Source organism: Eptatretus burgeri, chromosome 11, assembly GCF_056783735.1.
Source record: "Eptatretus burgeri isolate ZD-2024b chromosome 11, Ebu_testis_v1, whole genome shotgun sequence".
Classification (NCBI taxonomy): domain Eukaryota; kingdom Metazoa; phylum Chordata; class Myxini; order Myxiniformes; family Myxinidae; genus Eptatretus; species Eptatretus burgeri.
Genome location: NC_140971.1, coordinates 3,579,720 through 3,601,215, shown reverse-complemented (window position 1 = coordinate 3,601,215; position 21,496 = coordinate 3,579,720). Strand labels below are relative to the sequence as shown.

The 21,496-nt window shown below is 50.5% G+C and overlaps 2 protein-coding genes across 9 annotated transcripts in view; both read left to right on the top strand.

The window, feature by feature from the left end:
- The window catches only part of SZRD1 (SUZ RNA binding domain containing 1), a 28,002-nt gene extending 8,086 nt beyond the window's left edge, over window positions 1–19,916 (top strand). For all 4 annotated transcript variants that reach the window (XM_085847807.1, XM_085847804.1, XM_085847805.1 and 1 more), the window contains 2 exons: window positions 14,516–14,764; window positions 17,930–19,916. In XM_085847807.1, coding sequence (XP_085703933.1) covers window positions 14,516–14,764; window positions 17,930–18,041 — 361 coding nt within the window. In that variant the 3' untranslated portion in view covers window positions 18,042–19,916. The remainder of the gene's footprint in view (window positions 1–14,515; window positions 14,765–17,929) is intronic.
- Window positions 19,917–20,038: 122 nt separating this feature from the next.
- The window catches only part of LOC147016322 (gamma-tubulin complex component 5-like), a 48,802-nt gene continuing 47,344 nt past the window's right edge, over window positions 20,039–21,496 (top strand). For 4 of the 5 annotated variants that reach the window (XR_015049639.1, XM_085847756.1, XM_085847755.1 and 1 more), the window contains exon 1: window positions 20,039–20,177. The gene's annotated coding sequence lies outside the window, so the exon portion shown is untranslated. The remainder of the gene's footprint in view (window positions 20,178–21,496) is intronic. The other variant, XM_085847754.1, reaches the window with a different exon arrangement.

The following is a 21,496-nucleotide window of genomic DNA, read 5'->3' as shown; positions in this document are numbered from 1 at the left end:
ATAGCATCGCCACCGTTCTTGCCCCGCTGTGGGTACCGGTGTTGGACTCGTGCAGGGCGCACGTTGAACAGCGTGTACAAAATCACGGATTTTGTGCTTCAAAAACGGATCAAAAACGACACACGCCCACTTTTTGCCGTCCAATCGGTGAGCGAGGGGCGATTTGGCCCCGCCTCCAGAACGATCGATATATGCAAATTTGTGGATCAAAAAGCCTTCACGCCCACTTTTTGTCGGGCCAATGGGGAGCGAGGTGAAAGGTCAAAGGGAGGGGGTCAAAGGCGAAGCTACGGGGGGATAAAAGGACCGTGTTCGTCAGTCAGAGCAGTGTGGAAGTCTGGAGCCCGAAGCCTGCAGTAGCTGGAGAAGCTGAAGAGAGTCGAACGAGGAGAGCCCAAAGAAGAGTCCAGGGTGGAGAGTCCAGAGGCGGAGAGGCGGCAGCGGCGAAGGCAGACGAGGGGGTGCTCGCGACGGTGCCGGGAGCTGCACGCCCGAGGAAGGCCGGCAGCGCGACCTGGCCGAGGTGGAGACGCACACCAGGGATAATAAAGATCCTCTATACCCCGAGCATCAGCAACCCCTCCTGTTTCCCCCCGCGCTGAGATAGTGCGACCAAGGGGCCCCTTTTCCCACCCCCTGCCTGACACTGTCCGCGAGGCCCGCGGAGAGAGGCGCCATCGCCGCTCCGCGTCTCATCACCAGACGGGTAGGCGCGACCCGGTCTCGGCCTCAGGCCCGCCTCATTCTTGAGGGTATTCTTTCCTTGGTTTTGGGTATGTGTTGTCGGCGCCGTCTGTGAAGTAGAATTGTATAAGTGTTGCCGTGTGCTCGGTAGTCGGTATTAGCTCTGCACTGTGTTTTCACTTTTATATTTGCTTTTTGTGTAAATGGAATTGTGTTTTCTTTTTTTTGTGTGCATTTGGTGGAATTGTATTTGTGTGCTTCCCGTGTGCCGCGAATAAATGTGCTTTATTATTGAACTGTTCTCCCGCTTCGCTTCGTCTTTTTCTCCCATTGAATCCTCATCTTGCTTCACGTAAAGGGTTGGTAGTGGGCTGAATACGCCCGATAATTAATCAAACCGTCGAGGTCGACGATAACACCGCTCGGTTTTTCTGATAGTACGGAACGGGTCGCTTAAGTGGCCCGTGTCCGAAGTCGACCTGCGGCGAGGTGCGATCGCCCGGTCTACCCTCCGCGTGGGTACTTAGGTAGGTCGAATTTGGCGAGCAACCCTATCCCACGCGGGGGCTGATTGGCTCGATCGCGGTGAGACCGAAAGGTCCACCCGTGACTGGTTCCCGGCGTTAGTCCGAGAGGGTCACGACTGGATTGTCCGTCCGGTGGGCGACGTGCCGCGATTCGAGTTACGTGGCCGTCAGCACGCCGGCGGGCGCGAAAACCGCAACACTGGTGTCAGGTCGTGCGATACAAATTCATCGCCCTCCTCGCGGCACTGGTATCGGAGAACAGGAAAACACGCTCTCCTGTCTCCGGCTAAATTCACGGGAATCGGTCCAGGGGTGAGAGAAGCGACCCCCGATTCCCTCCAAATTACGAGCGAGCAAATTAACCCTTCACGAGAAGCAAGATGGCGTCTCAAGGCGAGCGGGAGCCGGGGGTATTAGAAATGGATGTAGAATGTGTAGGATCCATGGTCCAGGATGAAATCCCCGTGCAGGAAATGTTGATTGTGCAGGAACACGGACTCGCCCAACTGAACCCAGAGCCCGAAATAGGAGCGGCAGCGGCCGCGGTGTATGACACCTCCCCCCCCTCTCCACCAAAACCCGCCGACCCTTGCCGAAACGGCTCACCCAAGCGCATCCGACATGGCCCAGCTATGCGCCATGCTGGCGGCAATGAACGAAAAGATGAATGCGAAAATGATCGAAAAAATGGATGCGAATATGAATGAAGTGAAAACGACGATGGATGCGAATACACAGCAAATGAATGAAGTGAAAACGAAGATGGATACAAATACAAATGAAGTGAAAACGACGATGGATGCGAATACACAGCAAATGAGGGAAGAGATGAAAAAGCTGCGGGGTGAGACGCAGAACATGGGCCGAAGCCTGCAGGCGGGCATGAAGGCCGTGACAAAGGAAATAATAATAGTGGAGACAAGGGAGGTAAAGGGTGAAGAGTTGGCAGAGACACGGGAGATAGAAAAAATAGAGGAAAGACTACACGAGGAAGACGGGGTAAGTGACGCACACACACACACAGAGGTAGTGGAGGATAATGGGGGTGAGCTCGCGGAGCGTGCAGGGACCCGGTGCGAGCAGCTGGATGGCCTCCTCCAGGAACAAGGGGAGGGAGTATGCCCCCTTGAGGCGGATCACGACCAGGTGAGTTCGGTCGTGCTTTGCGAGGTTGAGGGGGCGAGTGCTGCGAACGGGTGCACGGAAAGCTTGGGGGGTATAGAGGCCCCGGAGACCCTTGTGGGGACACGAATCACCAGTGTGGTTGTCCCTGTGTGTGTGGTGCAAGGCGTGAGTGCGTCCCCGTGTGTGGAAGCGACCCCGTGTGTGAGTGGTGTGGTGGCGATGGTGCCAGAGTACGTGCTTCCCAGCACGCCGGGTGTGGATGGGGCACCGTGTGTGAGTGAGGCCGTGTGTGTGAGTGAAACGGCCAGTATGAGTGAGGCACCACGTGTGAGTGGTGTGGTGGCGATGGTGCCAGAGTGCGTGCTTCCCAGCACGCCGGGTGTGGATGGGGCACCGTGTGTGAGTGAGGCCGTGTGTGTGAGTGAAACGGCCAGTATGAGTGAGGCACCACGTGTGAGTGGTGTGGTGGCGATGGTGCCGGAGTACGTGCTTCCCAGCACGCCGTGTGTGGATGAGGCACGGAGTGTGAGTGAGGCACCGCGGGTTAGTGCCCCCGCGTGTGTGGGTGAGGCACCGTGTGTGGAAGAGGCCGTGTGTGTGAGTGAAACGGCCAGTGTGAATGAGGCACCGCGGGTGAGTGCCCTCGCGTGTGTGGATGAGGCACCGCGGTTGAGTGCCCCCGCGTGTATGAGTGGGGCACGGTGTGTGGAAGAGACCGCGTGTTTGAGTGTCGCCGTGTGTGTGAGTGAGGCACCGCGGGTTAGTGCCCCCGCGTGTGTGGGTGAGGCACGGTGTGTGGATGAGGCACCGCGGGTGAGTGCCCCCGCGTGTGTGAGTAGTATGGTTTGTGTGAGTAGTGAGGCACGCGTGAGTGAACGGCCGTGTGCAAGGTCGCTGTGTGCCAGGGAGACCGTGTGTGTGAGAGAGCGGTATGAGAGGGAGATGTCGGTTGGCATGCGGGAGCACGCAGCCGCGTCTCCCCGTGTGAATGTGATGGAGTGGACTGTGTGCGTCGTGACACGCAGGTGTGCGTGGGTCGAATGGCGACGACGAAGGCGACAGAGGAGAGAAAGCCGAGTAGCGGCTGTAGTTGTTTCGGGGACCGTGCCGGGTTCACCCAGCCGCGAGCACGCGGTTCGTGCTGTGCAACGCACGAGACCGCCACGTGCTCGCTTGCGAGAGTGAAGTCCCGGTCCGGAAACGCACGCGGTGGATTTGCCGATCCCGCGGACGGACAAAGTTTAGGCAGGTAAATGGATTTGGACCGGACGGGTTCTCCACGCGATCGTGTGTGTTTAGCTCCAACGGGCAAAGCACATGTGTTCGCGTGGGGAACCCCTCGAGACGTGGGGCTTGTGTTTTTTTATGCGCACGGTGACGTCATGGCTGCACGTGTGGTTGGAATCCGGCAGGAGGGGTATCTCTGCCGGATGGTAGCGTCCAAGGAGGGACGAGGAACACGTGCAGCTGCATGACGTCACGGGCAGGTGCAAAGTGCGCGAGCTCTGAGTTGCCGCGCAGGTGCTGCGCATGGGGAAAAAAAAAAAAAAAAAGCAAGCCTCACTTTCGGGTGTACAGGATTCCTGGGCAAGGGGTGAAAGACCCCCTTACCCTGGGCACAGGATGGAAACTAGTTAGGGGGAAGGGTTAGCTTAGTTAGACCGACTTCATGGGGCAGGGGTAAGTCCTCATGGAGTCCGTGGAATGGATTAGTGAGAGGGATTGTAGCCAGATTTAGATTGGGAAATAAAATGAATTTTTGAGTTAGGAGACAGTGACAGACTTGTGGATGTGTAGAGGGGGTGTAGTTTAGCGACGTAGTGTTAAAAGGAACGTGCTACTAGTTTAAGGGACGACGTGGGAGCACGAGTTAGTTAGGGGGTGCAGTTAGAAGGATGGCAGAGTTCAGCGGTGTGTGTATTGAAGAGTTGTGAGGTGAGTACATGTGCTTGGTGAATGAGTGAGGCCAGCGGGTCTGTGTGAGTGGAGCGAATGGGGAATGCATGGTGCGATGAGTGATTGGGGGGAGGAGTGACTCCCGCCCAAGGGACCCCGGGGTCAGAGTAAAGTGAGTTAGCTGGGTTAGTCAAATTGAAAAATGGAGGTCGTTTTGTTGTTGGTGGGAAAGTAGGCTCGAGACCCATTTGGAGGGGTGCAGGAGCCCTGTTGACGGGCTTGGGAGCGTGGCTGCGAAAGGTGAGTATCGCTGAGTGGGTACCCCGGGCACCAGGCTAGTCGGCCGTGGTAGGCCAAGGGCCCATGGGGGGCCGGGAGAGCGTAGTGGGCACGGGTGCGCCTGCTTGGTGCGGGGGCCCGGGGCGCCATTAGCCGCGTGGGCAGTGTTGTGGGCACGGGTGACCCTCGGAAAGGGGCCCGGGAGGCCGGCCTGCCACGTGTGCGTTTCAGGGGAGGTGCCATGGGGGGCACTCCCCGGTGTTAGGGAGCTGGTAGGCTCGGAGGCAGTGTAGTGCCCGGGGGTGCCATAGCGGGAGAATCGGCAGAGGGTCGTGCCTGCCAAAGGGAGCCACGTGTCCCAGCCAGGAGACCGTGTGAGGGCACGGAGCGAAAATTGGGGGGCTAGGCCCGAAATTGTGAGGACACCAACACAGGCGACGGGAATCTGGGTTGTTAGAACCAATAGTTTAAGCGAGAGGCGCTTGTTGAAAGCCCCGGGGTAGTTTAACAGTTAAATGGATAGGGTAGATTAGGAAGTGTACCCCTCCGCACCATCCATCCCCTCGCTGTCGTTGTGGGCCGCTGGACCCACTTTGGTTAAAGATCGCCGAACTCTGGGGAGGCCATTCTGAGGCTTCGTTGGGCCTCGGCACAGGACGTTAGCTCTCCCTTGTTCCCCTCCGGGAAGGGAACGTAGGGGTTGGGAGTAGGCTAGGTGACAGAATAGGTTAGCCGAACAAAGACGATAAAGGGGGTTAGGGGACGATTTATAGAGGGGAAGTAAAAATAAAAACAACAAAAAAATAAGTTGGGGCTAAATTGGGGTTTGACAAATTAAGGGAGTGGGTATGTACAGTGACAGGCAAAGGCGATAGGTTGGGAGGGAGACAGGTAGGTAGGTCCGAGCCCGCCCTCCAAGTGGCCAGCACCACCGCACTCCCTCCACCAACCTCCACTGAACGGCAAGAGCTGGCCAACTTCATCGGCTGGCCGTGTTTTGCTTCAAGGCGGAGGCCGGCCAACTTCATCGGCAGCTGTTGTGTTGCTGCAAGGCCTGTGCCGGCCGGATCGTCTGCAGCTGTGGTACTTCGAGGCCTGTGCCGGCCAGTTCATCTGCCCGCTATGTTTGCCTGCAGCGGCCTTCTTCTGCGGGCTGTGTTTGCCTGCTCACCTTTGCCATGCCATGCCCACTGCCCACGTTCACCAGCCCCGTTCAATTTTTGCTTTGCCCCCCCACCCCCTGTTCATTGCCATGTGCGCCAGGATCGTAAAAGCAACAGTTTGCAAGCTGCGAGAACTGCCCCGTTGGCAGCTACAACACGGGCCTGCAGTGGCGGCCCGTGCACCGTGTTTGCGTCCATCCATTCATTCAGTTCAAACCGTTCATGCATCCATTCGTTGTGCTCATTGCGTGTGCCACTTGAGCTGGCACGGAGACTGCGTTTGTGCAGCCCAAGCACCGTTGTGGTTCACTGAGTTCAGTTCAAAAGGGAAGGCCTTGGACTGCGTGTGAGCAGCCAGCCACGTTCCCTGTCACCTGCATTGTTTTGAGCCAGAGACTGCATGCGGGCAGCCTGGCTCCCTGCTAACTGCTTTTCTTTTGCAGAGTTCAATGATCCTGGGCCATGGTTTAGTGTAAAATTTGTAAGTTAAGGTTAAGATGTACTGTAAATATGAGTGCGCCCCCCGGCATGTCTGTCTAGCGCCGGCAATTTTATTTAAGTCGTCCGTGTGAGTGAGTTTGTTTAGATAGTTACGCAGCCCTCAGGTTATTTATTTTGGGGACACGAATACCATGAATGTCGCACCCAGGGATCCGTAGCTAAAATGTACTAGGGGAAAACTACACATGATGGCACACGAAAATTTGACGACTCGGGACGAGTCTGTAAAAAGGGGAGGGGGTAGTGTTGTGGTTACCAAATTCGCAAACCACCATTCAGGTCCCTTAGGTGAGGTATCTCGGCAAGTATATGTGTAGTTAGGCCCAAACCCGTTGTCTAGTGGGAATACATGTCATTTATACGTGCTGCGACTCTTCAGGATAGCCGTTTTTCTTTTACTATCTTTATTTTGGACCAACCGCCATGATTACCACCACAACCACAACATCAACCACCAACCACAACGCCGCTTCACCACAACCGCCACGACCTTCACGTCACACCTCACAACTGTAGCATCGCCACCGTTCTTGCCCCGCTGTGGGTACCGGTGTTGGACTCGTGCAGGGCGCACGTTGAACAGCGTGTACAAAATCACGGATTTTGTGCTTCAAAAACGGATCAAAAACGACACACGCCCACTTTTTGCCGTCCAATCGGTGAGCGAGGGGCGATTTGGCCCCGCCTCCAGAACGATCGATATATGCAAATTTGTGGATCAAAAAGCCTTCACGCCCACTTTTTGTCGGGCCAATGGGGAGCGAGGTGAAAGGTCAAAGGGAAGGGGTCAAAGGCGAAGCTACGGGGGGGATAAAAGGACCGTGTTCGTCAGTCAGAGCAGTGTGGAAGTCTGGAGCCCGAAGCCTGCAGTTGCTGGAGAAGCTGAAGAGAGTCGAACGAGGAGAGCCCAAAGAAGAGTCCAGGGTGGAGAGTCCAGAGGCGGAGAGGCGGCAGCGGCGAAGGCAGACGAGGGGGTGCTCGCGACGGTGCCGGGAGCTGCACGCCCGAGGAAGGCCGGCAGCGCGACCTGGCCGAGGTGGAGACGCACACCAGGGATAATAAAGATCCTCTATACCCCGAGCATCAGCAACCCCCTCCTGTTTCCCCCCGCGCTGAGATAGTGCGACCAAGGGGGCCCCTTTTCCCACCCCCTGCCTGACACTGTCCGCGAGGCCCGCGGAGAGAGGCGCCATCGCCGCTCCGCGTCTCATCACCAGACGGGTAGGCGCGACCCGGTCTCGGCCTCAGGCCCGCCTCATTCTTGAGGGTATTCTTTCCTTGGTTTTGGGTATGTGTTGTCGGCGCCGTCTGTGAAGTAGAATTGTATAAGTGTTGCCGTGTGCTCGGTAGTCGGTATTAGCTCTGCACTGTGTTTTCACTTTTATATTTGCTTTTTGTGTAAATGGAATTGTGTTTTCTTTTTTTTGTGTGCATTTGGTAGAATTGTATTTGTGTGCTTCCCGTGTGCCGCGAATAAATGTGCTTTATTATTGAACTGTTCTCCCGCTTCGCTTCGTCTTTTTCTCCCATTGAATCCTCATCTTGCTTCACGTAAAGGGTTGGTAGTGGGCTGAATACGCCCGATAATTAATCAAACCGTCGAGGTCGACGATAACACCGCTCGGTTATTCTGATAGTACGGAACGGGTCGCTTAAGTGGCCCGTGTCCGAAGTCGACCTGCGGCGAGGTGCGATCGCCCGGTCTACCCTCCGCGTGGGTACTTAGGTAGGTCGAATTTGGCGAGCAACCCTATCCCACGCGGGGGCTGATTGGCTCGATCGCGGTGAGACCGAAAGGTCCACCCGTGACTGGTTCCCGGCGTTAGTCCGAGAGGGTCACGACTGGATTGTCCGTCCGGTGGGCGACGTGCCGCGATTCGAGTTACGTGGCCGTCAGCACGCCGGCGGGCGCGAAAACCGCAACAATATATTCATATTCGCGCCCGCTGGCGTGTGGACGGACAATTCAGTCGTGACCCTCCGGGAACTATCGCCCGGAACCAGTCACGAGTGGGCCTTTCGACCTCACCACAATCGTGCCAATCGGCCACCCGCGTAGGATAGGGTTGTTCGCCAAACTCGACCTACCTAAGTACCCACGCGGATGGTAAACCGAGCGATCGTACCTCGCCGCAGGTCGACTCCGGACACGAGCCGCTTGGGCGGCCCGTTCTGTACTATCGGATAACCGAGCTGTGTTATCGTCGACCTCGGCAGTTCAGATTATTTACCGGGCGTTTTGCACCCACTACGAACTCTTTACGTGAAGCAGGATGGAGGGTCAATGAAGAAAAGACGAAGCGAAACGGGAAAACAGTTCACACAAAGCACATTTATTTCCCGGCACACGGAAAGCACACATATACAGCCAAACAGTCAAAATGCACATATAGCAACCCAAACAAAAGCAATGACGACGCAGAGTTACTACTGACTACGCGCACACACGGCAACACTTATACAGTTCTACTTTACAGACGGCGCCAACACACATTTACTCAAAAGCAAAGGAAAGAAGCCCCCTCATGGACAAGGGGGCAGACGGGCCTGTAGGCCAATATGTGCGCGTGACCTGAAGGAGCAGCCAGGCCCGCGAGACCGGGGGGTCCTACCCGCGTCCTCGTGACGCGTTGGCAGACGAGCCGCTGATGTGGCCGCGTGGCTGTGCCCCGACTCCGTGCTCCTTGGCGGGTTTCGTTGGCACGACGTTTGGAGTGGGGTAGGAACGGGGCCCCCTTGTTGCACTATCTCAGCGCGGGGGAAAGGGGGAATTGTTGATGCCCTGGGGGAGGGAGAATGGCTGGCTGGCTTGGGTCCCGCGACGAGCGATCCCACACCGCGACCTCGTCGTCGACCGCCGTCCTTCTCGCCTCGGACCCGAGCTCCTTGCCTCTTCCCGCAACTCTTCTCAGCCGATTCCAGAACCCAACTCGATGACACACCGATGACTTCGCCACTCGACTCGACTCTGCCACACCGATGACTCCACTCACTCTTTCTGCCACACCGATCACTTCGCCACCCGACTCGGCTCTTCCTGCCACACCGATCACTTCGCCACCCGACTCGGCTCTTCCTGCCACACCGATCACTTCGCCACCCGACTCAACTGACTGCCACACCGATGACTCCACTCACTCTTTCCTGCCCTGATTCGCCTTGCGCTCGCCGTTTTATAGGCTGACAGGAGCAGCTAATATGCAAATATCCGGATCAGGATGACCTCGGGGCCTGAGCCACGCTCGCCAATTGGTTGGAAGAAAGGGGGCGTGAATCCCCCCTGATCCTAGAATTTGCATATATCGATTTCCTACAGACGCGCCTGGAGGCGGGGCCAAGCCGTTCCGTGCTTGCTAATTGGACGGAGCAAAAGTGGGCATGTAGCGTTCCTGATCCGAATTTTCCTCAGAAAGGCCGCTATTTGCGCTCACGGCTCGGTGCGTATCGCTGAACGGGCCCTAGACAGCCCGACGCTCAGTGTTCACAGGTGGTGCGGGAATAGCCGTAGAAGGAGAGAGGTGAAGGTGGTGGAGGGTTTTCGGTGGTGGTTTGATGGTTATGATGCTGTTTGGAATGGCGGTGATGCGATGATGTGAGATTGAGTTGTGAAAGTAAAGGTCGTGGCTTTTGGCATTGTTGTTGTCTGAGGGTTGGAGCGTGGTTGCAGTTGGTGACGATGGCTGGTGTGGTGGCCGTTGAGACGTGGTTGGTTCAAAATAAAGATAGAACAGAAAAACGGCTATCTCAAAGTGTCACAGCCCGAATGAATCACATAAATTCCCTCTATACAACGGGTTTGGGGCTAACTACACATGTACTTAGAGATATCTCACCTACGGGCCCTGAATGGTGGTTTGCGAATTTCCACAGCCGTAACTATATATATATATATATATATATATATATATATATATATATATATATATATATATATATATATATATATATATATATATATATCTAAGCCCTTCGTTCACAGCAGCTCTCAAATTACCGACCATGGTAGTTGGTCAGGATAATGAGCATTCAGAGGGTGCCATGAATCTCTGGGTTTGTCTCTGCTCCCATTCGACACTGGAACGATGTCTGCATCACGGACACAACCTTTCAAGCAAATAAAATCGGACAATCCTGTAAGAAGAACTCGACAACATTAATCGGGATGTAATTGAAGTTTGTGAAGTAAGTCGAAAAGGAAAATATTTAGTGCGATTTTAAGCACTGTTCCGTGTTATATACAGGAGGGTTGGGAAGGGTGGAGGGCAAAGAGGAAGAAAGTACCCATGGAGTTTGATTCATTGTGACATCTGAGGTAGATGAAAATATCGTTGGTTCCAAGTGCATGTCTGGGCTGGTAGGATACCCTTGAAGTACGCACACTCGCCCATGAGCTGTCCAACTTGGGTTCCTGACCCAGCTATAACCTGTCATCATGGTATTTCGCAGGCAGGGTGGGGCATTGATGTGTGTGCCGTCCCTCGGATGGACGTGAAACTGGCTGTCCTGTCTGCCGGAATTAGTTGGTGGATGTTAAAGATCACACGGTGTCCGCGAAGAGTCGGTGAACTATTACTGGCATCCTGAACAAATTACAAATTCCTGCTTTCACCTACAGGGGGCACTGCATTTGCACCACTGCAGTTCCCCTGCAAGAACTGGTGGTAAACCACAGCCGCATGTGATTGACGACAAGTGCTTATCTGACCAATCTGCTCAAATGATTGTTAAATCGATGAAGAAATGTAATCTGAATCGTCATCTGGGTCTTTCGCCGCAACCAAGAGTCATGATGATGAAGTGGTGGAACAAGTGTACTGCCGTCCTTGCGGTGGAATTTCTCAATACTAATCCAACAAAATCAAGGCCTTATGGAAGACTTCGACACAAGACTGGGTGCACCACAACAAGACTGAATAATTTGTGGGAAATCACAGAATAGGTAAAATAAGTGAAAGAGGAAGCAGTTTTGGTGGATTTTTTTTTGTTCTGAAAAGTCACCCCTACACGTTAAGAACGCCTTCACAAATAAGGAATCAAACAGAGGTAAACGAGGGATATCCAGGTGGAGCAACAAAAATGACGTTTCGTTTTGGTCAACAACAAGGATCCAACGACAGACGTATCAGTGCTGAACCATTTCAATACTGGCGGTGACCAATCACTGGTAATGAGTAAACTAGTATTATACCTGAACTATAACGAGTAACAGGAATGGGAAGGACTTGAACATTGGATACATCCAGATTGCAGGAATAAAAATGATTCCAAGTTGAGCTGAAAGACGAAACCACCAATGATATGAAGATGACATTGTCTTCTTCTTCTTCGTCTTCTTCGTCTTCTTCGTCGTCTTCTTCTTTGTCTTCTTCTTGTTTGGCTTCTTCTTTTTTGTCTCTCTTCTTCTTCTTCTTCTTCTTCATCATCTTCTCCTTCATCTTCTTTGTTTATAGCCTGGTGTTGGCTTAGTGGTTAGGATGGTGGCTTGGGATCCCAGGGTCCTGAGTTCAAGCCCCGTTGGCTGCTGAATTAACACCAGGGGGTTGACTCAGCCTGTCATCCTTCCGAGGTCGGCGAAATGAGTACCAGTGTACTGGTCCCGGTGTATGCCCCGGTTAGAATAGGTGTACCATATCCCTGTGTGTCGTAAGTGGCGACCAGGGTTGGCGTCAGGAAGGGCATCCGGCCATAAAACATTGCCTCAAGAAAAAGCCAAACCCCTGCACAGCAGGGAAAAATGGCTGTAAAAACGGTCCACCATCTTCTTTGTCTTCTTCTTCTTCTTCTTCTTCTTCTTCTTCTTCGGTTTCTTCGGCTTCTTCGGCTTCTTCGGCTTCTTCGGCTTCTTCGGCTTCGGCTTCGGCTTCGGCTTCGGCTTCGGCTTCGGCTTCTTCTTCTTCGGCTTCTTCTTCTTCGGCTTCTTCTTCTTCGGCTTCTTCTTCTTCGGCTTCTTCTTCTTCGGCTTCTTCTTCGGCTTCTTCTTCTTCTTCTTCTTCTTCGGCTTCTTCTTCTTCTTCTTCTTCTTCTTCTTCGGCTTCTTCGGCTTCTTCTTCTTCGGCTTCTTCTTCTTCGGCTTCTTCTTCGGCTTCTTCTTCTTCTTCTTCTTCTTCGGCTTCTTCTTCTTCTTCTTCTTCTTCGGCTTCTTCTTATTCTTCTTCTTCGGTTTCTTCTTCTTCTTCTTCTTCTTCGGCTTCTTCTTCTTCTTCTTCTTCTTTTTCTTCTTCCACTTCTTCTTCTTCTTCTTCGGCTTCTTCTTCTTCTTCTTCTTCTTCTTCTTCTTCTTCTTCTTCTTCTTCTTCTTCTTCTTGTTCTTCTTCTTCTTCTTCTTCTTCTTCTTCTTCTTCTTCTTCTTCTTCTTCTTCTTCTTCTTCTTCTTCTTCTTCTTCTTCTTCTCTTTTGTTTTTGTCTTCTTCGTCTTCGTCTTCTTTGTCTTCTTCGTCTTATGTGTCTTCTTCGCCGTCGTCATCGTATTCTTCGTCTTCGTCGTCTTCTTCTTCTGCGACTTCTTCCTCTGCATCTTCTTCTTCTTTTTCTTTGTTTTCTTCTGCATCTTCTTCTTCTTCCTCTTCTGTGTCTTCTTCTTCTTCTGCATCTTCTTCTTTGTCTTTGTCGTCATCTTCGTCTTATTTTTCGTCTTCCTCTTTTTCGTCTTCGTCTTCTGTGCGTCTTCTTCTTCTTTGTCTTATTCGTCTTTGTCGTCATTTTCGTCTTCTTTTTTTTGTCTTCTTTTTCGTCTTTTTCTTTGTCTTCTTCCTCTTTTTCGTCTTCGTTTTTGTCTTCTTCTTTTTCCTCTTTTTCCTCTTCTTCCTCTTCATCTTCTTTTTCCTCTTTGTCTTCGTCTTCTCCCCACCCCGGTATGTTAGAGATGTTTTGATTTCTAATAATGCTGAAGAGGTGTCGATCATGATGGAGGATCAAAATTTGAGCAGTCAGAAGATCGGCCAAAAATGAATATGATGGACATTATAGAAACTCTCCAACCCTTATGCAGGAAATTCCTTTTCTTAATCATGAAATTGTGGAAGTCTCCAGTTCAATTTGCTTTTGCCATCTTGTATAAACAGATATGGATCACTCTGAAGAAATGAAGATATGTACCGCAGCAGGTTGGACAGCATTTCGGACATGAAAGAATAAACATGATGAAATGTGAACTGCCTTTGTTTCTGCAAAAGGGAGTTTACAATCTATGCACAACACCAGCGATAACATCTAGCAATGGAACGTGGTCACACAAAGGATGAGGAAAAGTTGGTCGCCATCGGTAGACACCTTCTTAACGTAACATCAAAAAGGAACCTGAAGAGAAAGTCAGTGGATCAGACAGAAAACGAATCCGATGCCATATTGGGCACGATCAAAAAAACTGAAATGGAGCTGGGTTGGACATTTGGTAAGAACAGACGACAACGAGAACAGCACCTGAGGAGCGCACACCTCCGCCAGGCTGAACGGTTTACGTTTGGTATCCCACGGATAGGACGGATCTGGATTCGGACCTGAACCAAAATCGAATCGGCTTGTTCTCATCACCTAACCAACTCGTCCACCAAGTTTTGGCACAACTCGTCCACAACTTTTTGAAATGTCATGTTATATGTAGTTTTTAGCCCCCATCTCTCAATTGTGAAGAATCACTTAATTTCTCATTTCCGGATCCGGATCCGGATCTTCACCGAAATAAAAAAAAAAAAAATCGGCCTAGTCACACATCCAACTCATCCACTAAATTCCGTCCGAACCCGTCCACAACTTTTTGAGATATCCTGCTCACAGCCAAACAAGCAGCGATGAATACTGTACATAACCTCTGTCCACCTTCAGTGGCGGAGGCAACAATTGTACCTGGCAACCCAAAGAAGCACCTGTAAGTTGCAGAGGAGGTCTGCAGATTAGATGGACAAATGGAATTGTAAAAACTCACAAGCACTCCAAATTGTACAAATGGTAAAAATGATAATGTGTCGAGATAGCTCTTTGTCCGATAGTGGACCGATCTTATGCTAGTCGAGTCCAGTCTAGTTGTTGATAGAGCACATTCAACTTACCTGGTTAACTGCAGAGTAAAATGCAATGTACATTGGAATCTCATCATCCAGTTTTTATTTTCCGATCAACCGAGATGCCCAGAGAGCGGACGAATAGATGGGCGTTTTCATGCTGTAGTGGTAACAGTTAATGTACAGTAACGGTTATTTTACTGTAAAAACTCAGGGTTGAGGTTCGGATTTTGGTTGTTTCCTTCATGCTCTGTTTAATGTATGACAGCTTCATTTTCACGAGGAAAATGGACCGAGAGATTTAAACCCTCTTAATCGTGATGGCGACGATGTGTTGTTGAAGGCGAGCAGATCCTCCGCAGTTCCCCGTGCTGCTCCACGAAGAGGAAAACCAGCGGACGGCCTACGTCCCACAGATTCGCATTCTTAAGCGGCCCGTTTCAAACGGGGCTGCGGGACTGCGTCCGACCCCACCCCCGCCCACGCCCACCAAGTCGTTGGCGCAGCGTGAGGCCGAATACGCGGCTGCACGGCAGCGCATCCTGGGAAGTGCTCGGCCAGAGGATGACGAAGTGCCGAGTAATGAGGACAGGTATAAATGAAATAAAATTGCAAGTTAACTCGAAGCCATGACCTTGAACATTGTTCGGTTAACGAGACTATATAATATTCTATCTGTGTTCTATTTGTTTTATCGGTAAACCTGTAATCGGGGAATGTCTGCTTTCATTGGTACCTAAAATACATCCGCATACATCTACAATCGGAAGGTAGAGAGTGAAACTCCAGGTTTGTTTTGTGTTTGTTTTGTTTGCAGAAGTCTAACTCCATCGTAGCGGATGTTTGTGATGCTCCTTCCTTGGTTGAATCACCACCGAACTTTGTTTCCACACCTGGGTTTTGTCCGAAGGGGGGGGGGGGGAACACCAACACCAGAGTAGAAGTGAGAGTGCGATCAAGGGGATGGGGATTAACAAGCTGAATGAAACACAGCAAGAAAGGGGATGGTAAAGCAGGAATTAAACAAACTAAACAAACTGAAAGGGGTGAGAAAGAGGCAGAAAATGAAAAATGGGAGTGCTTGGGAATGGGGTCATTTTGGGTAGAAGAGATCGTTGGTATGGATTTGGGATGACCTGAGGTCGTGGTTAACAGCCGTCTTGAAGTCCTGGAGGGGAGAATGGGACTGAACAGACTGTGGAAGTTTGTTCCACAGGTGAGAGAAAAGAGGAACAGATGAGTGGAGGTGATCAGTGAGATTGCATTTTGGGAGTTCAAGAAGAAGAGTTTAACGCAAAATTATCATGACTTACAAAAGTTTTTTTTTTTTTTTTTTATTAAACAGAAGGTACTGCAGTTTTCCGTTACGTTCTCGTATTTCCCCAAATCGCAAAACATGTTTTGCATATCTATTGATCAGTCACTGATAAACCCATCAATCCCACATACCTTCTGCTCCTAACACCGTTGTAGGTGTGCACACCTGGGTGCAACCCTAATCTCGAGCATCTATGTGACACGTGCTCGCTACACTTGATAGAGCACCTGCTCTCGGTCGTGGCGATGATTTTGCTCTGATTCAGAGGCCCGCGATATTCCATCTTGTTCACCAAGACGTCTTCATTGTCACGCTCAATAATTTTCCATGAATTCACGAGGCTCCGTGCCATTTGGCTTTCTTGCCCGTGTGCCGGTAAACCCCACATTTTTGGTCGTGCGTTCGTCACTGCTGATGGAAATTTGTTTTTTCTTCTATCGATTGTCCGACATGCATTGATAAGATTGTTTACTTTAAATTTATGGTTCATAACCACTTTCGGCAAATCGTTATTGCACATTCAAACAAATCGTTTCGAACATTTGAGATCCAACAAGATGGTTGTTGAAGTCTTGTAACGTGCGGTGCTCAATCGAGTTGTTGCGCAACACTTGTTTGAGTAATACTACCCAGTCTTTGCACCTAATAACGTTTGTCTGAAACGTGACGGTTGAACTAAACGTCTCTGATCAATGGCTCGGACAAAAAGGAAACGCAGGAACTTTCATTCTCCAGCAGAGTCTCCGTTTAGAAAACATTCTCCATTTGGAGAACCCCCCTTCATCTACTTTCTCAACAATCCTCTGGAAGAAGTCCTTTCATTCAAGCTTCTGGGTCTCACTATCTGACATGATCTTTCCTGGGAAAGCCACATTTCCAACCTGGCCTCCAAAGCCAGTCGCCGACTGGGAATCCTCCGTCGTGCAAAGTCCTTCCTCGGCCCATCTGAGCTCCTGACCACATACAAAGCTTTCGTCCACAGCCTCATGGAGTACTGTTCTCCCCTCTGGGCTGGTGCTCCTGCCTCCCACCTTTCTCGGCTTGACGCTGTGGAAACCAAGGCATTTCGGATCATTGGTATCTCCCGCGGTGAGGCTGAGGCTTTGGGCCTCTCACTCTCTCACCGCAGGCAGGTCGGTGGTCTTTCTGTCTTCTACCGCCCCATCTTCAGTTTTGCCCCCACCCCCCTGCTCTGTCTGCAATATGTCCCCACCATATTTCTGCAGGGCGCTCAAGGTCCGCCAACAACCCCCTTGTAAAACTACCAAAATCACGGATCACTGCTCACCTTCACTCTTTCATTCCTCTTTTTTCCCACCTTTGGAATAAACTCCCTCACTCTATTCAATCTCATTCTTCCATCCAGGCCTTCAAAACAGCTGTTCACCACCACCTCTTGTCATCCCCCATCCAAATCCTCGATCTTCTCTACCCCCCGTTAATCCACCCCAAACCCACCGCCTTCAAATTCCCTGCTTTCCTTCCTGAAAGTCCCTGTAGTGTCCATCTTGTATACCCCGTGTTGCCCACCCCATCCCTCTCCCTTCCACAGATCTCCTAATGTCTCTGTTCCCCACTGTCTTGTCCTTCCCTCTCCCTCCCCTCTTGTCTCATGCCCCCCTTGCTGTGCGTTGTGTGTTAGCTCTCATGCGAGCCTCGACAAGGTATACAAAAAGAAGAAAAAAAAAAGTCCAAAATGTCCAAATAGGATATGCTGCGTATTTAGTTTCAGCTGGAAACCCCAAATTGTCCTTCACGATAGATCACAGATGGATCACTTTTCAAACCACAACAATCTGGAAGAATGTCTCGATGCCGTAACACCGCTCGTTATTTTGTCGTGGCTCCATGTCGTGAATTTACTTGCGAGCTCTCGTGTTGCTAACTGAAAGGGCATCCAGTGATTTTTGTGCATGTGGCATTTTTTTGTTGTTGCTGCTGTTGTTTTTGTATGGATAGTGGAGGCTCGTTGAAGAGCGAGTACACTGAATGGATCAGGATGTAACGGGACAAAATTAACAGTAGAGGGAGGTGGGACACCAACAGCAGAGTTGGAGGCTAAGATAGAAGGAGACATGGACAAACGATTGGTGTGGAGACGAGAGTCCTGTTAGCTCCTCTTGTTTAACAAAAAATAAAAAAACTCCATAATAATAGTACTACTACTACTAATATATATATATATATATATATATATATATATATATATATATATATATATATATATATATATATGTATTTACATGCAATCTAAGGTCACGGAAGAGAGAGTCTGTGTTTTCCTCTTCATTCTGCCAATTTTTCCTGGATGACCAACAAAGCAGACATTGGTTGGTCATCTGGTCTTTTCATAATCCTACTTTTATTTTGTTGTTTTAAAAAGTAAATCCAATATTTTAATTCATGAATGATTGCTAATATCGTGCATTTCCTCTTCAGGCCAAGTTGTCCAATTGTGAGCGAAGACAAAAAACTCACAACAAGCGTGGTCCGCTGTCCACGTGGACCCGATGGAACCGCTGGCTTCCAGCTGCGACAGCTTCGGGATTAGCCGGCCCTGGTGGGCGTCTGAGGTCCGGCCGACTGCAGCCTCTAAGCTCTGGAGACTTCGACTAGTGGCACGGAGGGCACGCTGCGTGCGTTGCAATTTGCAGACAAACTTGAGCTGGAGTTTGTGTAAGACCATTGTTTTGGTCTTGTTTTGAAGCCGCTTCACCAGAAGGAAGATGCTGTATGCACTTTTGTGCTGCTCTTTATTACCGTCAGACGGCTCTTGTGCAGTAGCTGGCAAAGCTCGGTGACTATAAATGGTTGCTCCTCGTTGGCGAGGTTCATCTCGGCTTTTAAGCAGGGCCCGTGTTTTCACTGTCTGCAAATGTCCGCAAGAGACTTCTTGCCATATTATGAAGTGTTTGCATCAGGGTGTCTCCAACATGGGTGTACTTCTGCAGGTGTACATGGGAAATGGGGAGGTCTTCCTTGCGTCGAGATGAGCCTATGTATGGGGCCCATTTTCATGGTGGGTCTTTGCAATTTCCTCACTTGTATGTGGGTGGAGTGGGTCTGTGAAAGTGGGTCCTGTAAGTCGGGGTGGTCAGGGCCACGCACTTGTTGGGCTGGCCGGGCAGGGGGAGGGGTGATACCACTTGCTGGGAGTCGATGATTTCCTTATGACATCATTGCTGGAGGCTTCTGTGTGGATGGTGGGCAGGCAGTGGTGCCATCTGGTAATTTGGCCTGAAACCGATGAGCACCCACAGTGGATGCAATCACGGTGTGGTGTTCAGCTTGTTTGAGGGGATGGTACCGGATGATACTGTTTTACAAGGTTTGTTGTTACTTTGCACGGTTGCTCCCGGGGTGGAGGAGGTGGGGGATCTGATCTCGAAAACCTTTTGAGGCTTCCGGGACGTACTTGCCGCAGAGGTCATCAGGGTTGGAAGATGGATGGAGCATTGTGGTGGAGTTGGTGTGCACGCTGGTTTGAATTGCTCACCTGTTACGCTGTTCTCCTATCTTTGACCTGTTTCTTCTCAGGAACAGAATGAACTGTTTGTGCCTTCGGCTTGAACGTACAGACTGACGTTGACTTCGGGTCTGATGTTCGGATCCACTTCACGATATTTTGTTTCAGCACGATGGTAATTGTTTTGCATTTCAGAACAGTTTAACAATTAAGGTGTTCACAATAGGAAATCCATTCATTCACACATTAATATACCTTTTACCTTTGGGAAGTGGCGGCAATATGATTTTTTGTGAATATGGGAGGGATGGAAGGGAGGGTGAGGCAGAGGCAGAGACAGTATGATTTGGTTAGGGGACATTAGATGTTGAAATTGAATGTCTTGGTGTGAGTGAAAAGGAGGGGTGGCTGAATGAGAGTTGTGGTTAGGGGGATATTGAGGTTGGATGTCTGTCTTGTGGTGGGGGGGGGAGAGAGGAGGTTGAGTGAGAGTGGTGATCAAGGGGATAGTTGGGTTGGATGGTGAGGGTGCAGGTCTTGATGGGAGTGAGATTTGGCAGGAGTATCGTGAGACTGGACATCTTGTGGACTGGTGGGGGTTGGATGGTGAGATGAGGGTTGGGGTGGTGATGGGAGGGGGGGGTGGAGTGGGTGTATAATGAAGCTGACGGTTCGTGGAATAGAGGAGACGGGGTTGTGCGTGTGTTACTTCAGAGAGATTAGAATCTCCGCGGTCTGATGTGCGCGCGCAGTGAATGAGATCTCGAGGTTCTTTCTCCATCGATTCCTTGTACCTTTAAGTGCATTTTGCGCTCCTGTGCGTTCTGGGTTTGGTGCATCATTACCATTTTGCTTTTGCTCGTGATTTGAAAAAATAATTTCTGAATAAATTTCTTTCCTTCATGTTGCTCTTTTGCCATTGCTACGCTTCATTGAGAATAAACTCCACGTCTTGTTTTATCTCTCTCCGCCCTATATTGAGGATGGTGAAAAACGCCCATGGGAGGGTGGGTCGTGTGTTGTGATGTGGGATACGATGATGATGATGATGATGAAGAAGGGGTTGTAGAATGAATGCGAGTTGCTCGAGGAGATCGAGCGTGAGGCGTCAGATTGTGATTCTTGTCGAAAACGACGCGTGACGCCGGCGTGCGGAGACTGTGACGTCAGCACGTGCGGAATGTGACGACCCGCGAAGCTTTGACCCCGCTGATCGTGCAGGTGAGTGCTGCAGTGAGGATGTTCGGCTCGGAGAGACCGCGGGGGCTGTACACATTAAGTTTGACAAATCCGCTGCTGTTTTGTTTGTGTCTGAGTACAAGTACACTTGTATTGAGGGCAACAAAGTCGTACAATAATCATGTTATTGTTCGCCTTTATTTCGTCAGATGTTTTGTCCAATGAAAAATTCGTTTTTTTGTTAAATTGAATAGTCATTTTGTTACGTAAAGATAATTTTACTCGAATCACATTTTCTTTGGGCGTCTTAAATGTTTATTCAAACCAAGAATGACCGAAGAATAAATAAACAAATAAATTTCCCCTTTTGTCTGATCGTGGTCCGGCATCCGGATCGGTTTTACTTCAGGAACGAGGGAAACATGGGAATGGGGTACAAATGAGGGACCAGTCATACATGGGCGAGGGGTCAAAAGGGGCAATGGAGAAACGTGTGAATGGGGTACAAAAGATGGACCAGTCATACATGGGGTGGAGGGTCCAAAGAAGGGGCCAGTCATACATGTGTGGAGGGTACAAAGGAGAGACCTGTCATACATGGGGTGGGGGTCAAAAGGAGCAATGGAGAAACGTGTGAATGGGGTACAAAAGATGGACCAGTCATACATTGGGTGGGGTGGTACAAAGGAGGGATGTCATGCATGGGGTGAGGAGTACAAAGGAGGGACCATCCATACATGGGAGAAGGAGATTGGAACCATACTCTGTGCAGAGCGTTGGTGCTGCCTTAGCAGTCTCCGTGGCTATTGGGCACAATCCTGGATGGCTTGCCACTCCGACACAGGATACCAGCATACTTGGCACTCATTTTGCCGACCTCAGAAGGATGACAGGTCGAGTTAACCCCACCTCATATTAATTCAACAGCTGAGCGGGATCCCAAGCCCACCACCCTAACCATTAAGCCAACACCAGGCATGGGGTGGTTTTCAAAAGGAGCAATGGAGAAACATTTGACTGGCGTACAAATGAGGGACCAGTCATACATTGGGTAGGGTGGGACAAAGGAGGGACCAGTCATTCATGGGGTGGTGGGTACAAAGGAGGGAAGAGTTAGATAGGTGTGGTACAAAGGAGGGACCAGTCATACATGGGTGGAGGGGTACAAAGGAGGGACCAGTCATACATGATGAAACATGCGAATGCACTCATAAAAGGGGGGAGGAGGTTCGTGAAGGATTTTGGACTCAAATTCAATTATTTATTTTAAAGTCTACTTCCAATGACATCTCGCAAGACCTTTAGAAAAAAATCTCGTTACAGATTCGGCGCCTGGGTCATGAGCGGCTTCTCAGACCTGC